The 5,323-nt window shown below is 37.5% G+C and overlaps 1 protein-coding gene across 1 annotated transcript; it reads left to right on the top strand.

Moving 5' to 3' along the window:
* Nucleotides 1-2,207: 2,207 nt before the first annotated feature.
* LOC114882542 (piggyBac transposable element-derived protein 4-like) lies at nucleotides 2,208-4,138 on the top strand. The gene has a single exon (XM_029199422.2). It carries the CDS (start codon nucleotides 2,421-2,423, stop codon nucleotides 4,113-4,115), a length of 1,695 nt encoding a protein of 564 aa, XP_029055255.2. The 5' UTR covers nucleotides 2,208-2,420; the 3' UTR covers nucleotides 4,116-4,138.
* Nucleotides 4,139-5,323: the final 1,185 nt, after the last annotated feature.

Below are 5,323 nucleotides of genomic sequence, written 5' to 3'. Positions count from 1 at the left end.
TATTTAACGATGATGGGTAATCATCAAAACTGCGACAGAAATGACAACACTTTTTCAAATTATTTTGAATAAAATATTTTCTTCACTTACTTACAAATTATAATCTTTATAAGTAATCTTCTTTATTTCATGGGAACAGAAGACCAGTAACAATTTATTTTACTTTAAATAATGTAAATGTTAATTTACACTACAAATTATCACAAGATTATTTCAAACAATATCCAACTCTGATCATACCTTATGAAAATAATGAACAGTCCGCCTATTTACTTTACACGCTTATCATAACCCAAGATCATCTTACTATTACACATGTAAAATACTTTCTGTAACCACGACCTCTTTTCGTTGCTTGTCATAACTTCAGGAGTATTGCTGAGAAATTACATATACAGTGTAAAAATATTTTTTAACAAAAAAAAAATCCGACTTGGAAATGCACTAAAAAGTGTAAAATAATTTCTATTTCATTTATACCAGTATTCCACAGCTATTAATAAAATCTACTTAATCGTTAAATAGGATACTAAATACATTTCAACCTTCTCGGAGGCGGCGCAAAATTAAAAACGTTTCTTCTACTAGGAAGATCCTAGTTCAGGCGTCGCGTCGGCAACCTGTGACAAATCACTCATTTGATAATTTCAAGTAAACAATATTCAACGGGGATCAACATACCCATTGCCGATTAACTATACTGCAGTTCACGAGAGACCATACCTAACTCGCGCAGGTTACTAGGTCTAGGGACATTTTTAATAACGTGTGTGATTCCCCTATACAGCTTGCTTCTTTCTTGACGATCATATAACTTTTTTCTTTGAAAAATAACAGGAATTTCATTGTATCGTGTATCTTCACTATGTCATCATCGCTTATCAGTTATCGTACGTCATATATTTCTGTCCACTATTTATATGATCTGAAAGTAAGAAGCAAGCTGTTGTAACGTGAAACGTATCACATGAATATGTTTAGAGTGGTATGGCGATATTGCCATGGGAATATTTATCGATAGTCTAGTGTATCGATATGTCTCGAATGTTCTTCGAGGACCTTTTGTATCGATGGTTATAAATTAAGAGCGGAGTTTAAACCATCTGCGTGTAACGACCCGATAATCAAGAGCAATGTCTTTTTGTTTTCATTCTCTTTATTCTGATTAATTTTTATATTTCATACAAGGTGTTCTATTTTATTTTATTATTAATATGTATAAATTTTTGTAATAAAGATTTTCATTTTTCGTCGATAACCGAGTTTGTTGAATTGATCGATAAAAGTTTAGTCGATAAGTCGGACGGTAAAACAGTTTACCGATAAATTATCGACGTCCGACCGCGCACACGCGAGCGCAACCCCAGTAACCATACGGTGGGGTAGTATTCTAGAGTGGGGATGCTGGACCACCACGTGACGGGAAAAACCCAGCTACCCCAAGAACTCTATGCGGAAAAAAGGTGCCGACTCAGCAAAATCTGAGTATAAATAGAGGCGTTCCGCACAGTTTCAGGGCAGATCTTCTCAGACCTCGGTCTGAAACAGACAACACTCTGATTAGTAGAGAAGAGCTTGCGCTGAACTGTCTAGGCAGCGATAGAGCGCGAGCTATAGCTAATTTCTACTATTCCACTGGTGGCGTGCAGGACTACGGATCAGTGGACCTCCTATTCGCGGTGCGCAACGTGTTACACAGGTGTTACGCTAAGCCAACACTCAAGTGTAACACCTGCGTAACGCCTGCGTTTAACACGGCTCTGGTATAACCAGAAACCGATTGCGACCTGTAGGAAGGGTTAACTTGATTCCAATGGTCTAGCACAAACCTCTGGAGTTTAGTTTCCATAATTATTGTTGAAAACAAACAGAGTGTTGACTGTATAAGAAGACCACGCCGCATTCGCGTTAGCGCTATCGATTAATTACAATTATTAATATTTACTTACATATATTAATTACTAATTACATATTTTTCAATTGTATTCCCAATCTAGGGCGAACTAATTATAATTTCTTACTGTATTCCTATTTCTAGCCGCACTTATTGTGATACTAGCTATTTTGTATTATATTTCAATATTCACTTACCTTTTATTCTTGAATAAACATATTTTCATTCAGTTTCTAGCACATTAGTGTTTGGATTTCACTCCTTAACACTTTACCGACCGGCAGTCGATTAATCGACTTTTTGTTCCCAGCGCTTACCGACCGGCAGTCGATTAATCGACTTTTTGTTCCCAGCGCTTACCGACCGGTAGCCGATTAATCGACTTTTTTATTTTCCGCTAGATCCGATTAGGTTAGACAGGCAAGTAGCAAGCAGCAAGCATTTCTTATCTTGTATTCTGATACTCGTTGCGTTGCTCCGAAAGCACCCATATTTTTATACAGTTGTTAAAAATTTAGCCTTCACGATGAATGAAAAGGATAGTATTGGTGAGTTTTATCTCGATGATCTGTCAGATTGTCTTCACTGCTCTTCAGCAAGTGGTACTGATGACGAAAGTGATAGCAGTAATGTAATGATTCGAAAGCGACGTTCTGTATTACCACTAATATACAGTGATTCAGAAGACGATGATATAAATAATAACGTTGAAGGCAGCAGTGGTACATGGTCGACGAATGACAAGACTATAATTTTGGAACCTTTCGAAGGCAGCCCCGGCGTAAAAATTATGCCAAGTTCCCCTGAAAGTGTAATGGATATTGTAAATTTATTCATTGGAAGTGACCTGATTGAGCACTTGGTGAGGGAATCTAATAGATATCATTATCAAGTCATAGAAAAATATAGAATTATATCAAAAACGAAAAAATGGACAGACATCACAGTATCTGAAATGAAGAAATTTTTGGGTCTAATAGTTCTAATGGGACAAGTAAAGAAGGACGTTCTCTACGACTATTGGTCCACGGATCGAACTATAGAAACGCCATTCTTCTCGAAAGTAATGAGCAGAAACAGATTTTTACAAATAATGCAAAGCTGGCATTTTTGTAACAATGACAACATTTCTTCCAATTCGCATAGGCTTGCAAAAGTCCAGCCTGTCGTCGATTATTTAAAGCAAAAATTTAACGATGTATATAAACCAGATCAACAATTGTCTCTGGATGAGTGTATAATTCCGTGGAGAGGTAGACTTTCAATCAAGACATATAATCCCGCAAAAATCACAAAATACGGAATACTGGTGAGAGTGCTGTCTGAAGCTCGTACCGGATACGTATCTAACTTTTGTGTGTATGCTGCTGAGGGGAAAAAATTAGAAGAGACTGTATTATCGGTCATTGAACCGTATAAGAACATATGGCACCATATATATGAAGACAATTATTACAATAGTGTCAACATGGCTAAAATTCTTTTAAAAAATAAAGTGCGAGTGTGCGGGACAATTCGAAAGAACAGAGGTCTTCCTCAACCACTTCAAACGACCAAACTTTCAAGAGGCCAGCATGAATTTCGTAGAGATGACCATATTCTATTACAAGTATGGAATAATGGCAAAAGGAACGTAAATATGATCTCGACAATACATTCTGCACAAATGGTGGAATCTGGAAGCAGAAGTAGGACATCAGATTGCCCCATACAGAAGCCTATTTCAATAATAGATTACAATAAATATATGAAGGGCGTAGATCGCGCAGATCAATATCTGTCCTATTACTCCATTTTTAGGAAGACAAAAAAATGGACGAAACGTGTCGTAATGTTCTTTATCAACTGTGCACTTTTTAATTCCTTTAAAGTATATACAGCTCTAAACGGAAAGAAGATTACATATAAAAATTTTCTGCACAAAGCGGCACTTTCATGGACAGAAGATTGCGAAGCTAAAGAACAAGATAAAGATCTACCTACTTCCGAATCCACACGAATCACATCCCGATGTGATCATCCCGGAAGACTGGCAAATTTCGGAAAGCATAAACTGGTAAATATAGTGACCAGCGGTCGATGTAAAAAACCCCTAAGACAATGCAGAGTTTGTTCAATTAAAAAAAGAAGAAGCAGAACAGGTTTCATCTGTAAATTTTGCAACGTTCCACTACACAAAGGTGACTGTTTCGAGCGGTATCATACTTTAAAAAAATATTAAACAACTTCTTTTTCGAAAAATATTGTTATACGGACTATGGTATATTTTATGTAAATATTCAACTGAAAACGATTGTAATAGATAAAATAAATATTGTTTAGCATTAATATCATTAAAATAAAAGATTTTATTAAATTTGGTTATCCTATAATAATACAAAGCGTACAATTTTACCAGAGCATAAGAAAAGCGCATATATTCCCGCGCGACAGTCTAAGCCGAAACCGAGCCGGTGTCTCGGACGATATGCGGCTGAGTGGCCGGTGAGAAGGGCATAGGATTCTCGAACCGCTACCGGTCGGTAAAGTGTTAACCGCACACCACACGAACCTAAAATCCTTAACACACAGAATACGAGTCGCCTTCTAAGGGAACCGCTCTCCCTACAAGTCGGTGCAGTGACGCACTCACTCTGGGTCGTTACACGTAGTTATAGTTAATAAAAATTTGGTGACAGCGGTGGGATTGTTCGAGTGGTAAGGAGAAATCGTATCTCTGCGGACATTAATGGTTAGCCTAGAAACAGACAAATACAAATAAAGAGTAAAATACAAGAATAAAAAAAAAAAAAAAAAAATAAAATATATATATAATAAATACAAATATATAATACATATACACATACATATATACTATATTAATAAGCAAGAATCAAGATGCCAAACGGAATAGCCGATCAACCAGCCAGCGCGTCAGCCAGCGGATCAGCCAACGGATCGACTGAAGGAAGCCGACCGATCAGTATTCGCGATGCAGCAGACATCGTACCAGCATTCAACGGCCGCAACATACCAGTCTATCAGTTTGCAAAAAGCTGTTTCAAAGCGAAGAATATAATCTCTCCTAATGCTGAGTATGGATTGGTACAATTAATCAAGAACAAATTCTACGGACAAGCAGCAAGAGTGGTACTAAACGGAGACTACGACACCATCGAGGAACTGATTGCCGTAATAAAATCACGGTTCGCACCACTCTTCACTTCGATGCAGCTATGCGGCGACATGGCAAGGATCGCACAGGGTCCAACTGAGGCAGTCGTGGACTACGGCAGCCGCGTCTCAGGACTTCTACTACAAATTAAAAGCTGCAACGAGTTAGAATTCCCAGATAACATCGAAGGATACAACCGATCGTCGGAAACTAATACAATTAAAGCTTTCCTCACCGGTTTAAAACAGGAAGTATATAACCGAATGAAAAATCAG

This window comes from Osmia bicornis, chromosome 16 (assembly GCF_907164935.1).
Source record: "Osmia bicornis bicornis chromosome 16, iOsmBic2.1, whole genome shotgun sequence".
Classification (NCBI taxonomy): Eukaryota; Metazoa; Arthropoda; class Insecta; order Hymenoptera; family Megachilidae; genus Osmia; species Osmia bicornis.
The sequence above is the reverse complement of the archived record's forward strand: the minus strand, read 5'-3'. Positions and strand labels throughout refer to the sequence as shown.

Excerpts from the sequence above, each read along its gene's own strand:
- LOC114882542 (XM_029199422.2), top strand. The coding sequence starts at position 2,421 with ATGAATGAAAAGGATAGTATTGGTGAGTTTTATCTCGATGATCTGTCA.